General features: G+C 34.5%; 1 protein-coding gene across 1 annotated transcript in view; it reads right to left on the reverse strand.

The window, feature by feature from the left end:
* The window catches only part of CCT4 (chaperonin containing TCP1, subunit 4 (delta)), a 29,743-nt gene that overhangs the window by 19,434 nt on the left and 8,863 nt on the right, over positions 1–1,446 (reverse strand). Inside the window, exons 2-3 of the mRNA XM_012639183.1 lie at positions 967–1,019; positions 64–174 (exon numbers count right to left, since the gene is read on the reverse strand). Of these exons, the coding sequence (XP_012494637.1) occupies positions 64–174; positions 967–1,019 (164 nt within the window). The remainder of the gene's footprint in view (positions 1–63; positions 175–966; positions 1,020–1,446) is intronic.

A 1,446-nucleotide genomic window follows, 5' to 3' on the forward strand; every position in this document is an offset into this window, starting at 1 on the left:
ATAAACAAATTTAACTGTTTACCAAATATCAAACAATACACTTAAAAAAACAAAACAAAACACCTCACCTAAAATTGTACTTACCATTCTGGCTGCTGGATGTAATACCTGCATTTGTTTCAGAATGGTGGCACCATCATTAGTAATGGTCACATCACCTTTTCCATCTTGAATCTGGAAAATTTGTTTTTTTTTGAAAGTTACATTTCAATGTGACACCCTAACAGCCCTACTAAATTCTAATACTTCACAGTAAAGAAGTTAATTTATGTTTGCTCAGTGCTTAATTTTAAATTCTCTTCCCTTATATCAGTATAGTAATTTAAGAATATGCAATAACAGCCCAACTTTACACAAGAAAAAATGGGCTTTGTTCCAGTGTACTTTAAAAGTGAAGGAATTTAGACACCAAAAAAAGAAAGAAAGGATAGAAAAGATACGATGAAGAATCACTCACTATCATTCCTGATTTCATATTAATCAGAAACATAATTTCTACCATGGATGTCTGAAAAGACAGCACTATGCAATGTGGTGAACACAATTCTTACAGCCAATATAGTTTTCATAGTATCCTCACAAAGAACAGCAGCATTATTAGGAAGGATAGATTTTAGAATATCCAGAGGGAATAATTATCCAGGCAATGCTCCATATTATTTTATTTCCCACAGACCTATAATAGGACAGTTACATCCATAAGGAACACTGAACTCAGCCCTAATGCCTGGATTTAGTATACAACAAATAACTACTTTTGTGTATGCACTCTCATCGATTAAAAAGCGTTAAATGAAATATGAATTATGGTTAAGTCTTGTTTACCGGAAAGTAATCTCCCCCTCCTCTAAACGCTCAAGGTACCTCTCTAACACTTCCTACTTTTTAAACAGCACTTCTTAAGCCTCCATCAAGAATTTGCAGTGCACAGTAAAAACTGAATGAATTGAATGATTCGGCTTTTACCATTTTATCCATTCCTTTTGGTCCAAGGCTTGTTCTAATAGCATCAGCAACCGCTGTAGACAGGAAAGAAAAAAAAAAAAGAATAAACTTAGACTCTTATAGAAATGGGGTCTCACTAAGTTGCCCAGGCTGACCTTGAGCTCCTGGGCTCAAGCAATCCTCCTGCCTCAGCCTCCTGATTAGCTGAGACTACAAAAAATCAAGACTCTTTAGAGAGCAAAGTATTTCACCTCTCGAATGATCATTGTGTCTCTCTGAGGATATGGTGTATATATAACAGTTCACTGTTATATATAGTGTTATATATGTTATATATAACACATGCAGATATACAATACACATGATATATGTATATATGCACACACACAGAGAGGTCTATATCTCTCTCCATCCATCTATCCCTGGATTATTCTGTGTGCCCTGAACAACATATATTGATTGTCATATTATTTATATAATGAACTCAAATTACTAGCTTGC

This window comes from Propithecus coquereli, unplaced genomic scaffold (genome assembly GCF_000956105.1).
Source record: "Propithecus coquereli isolate 6110/MARCELLA unplaced genomic scaffold, Pcoq_1.0 Scaffold138, whole genome shotgun sequence".
NCBI classification, from domain to species: Eukaryota; Metazoa; Chordata; class Mammalia; order Primates; family Indriidae; genus Propithecus; species Propithecus coquereli.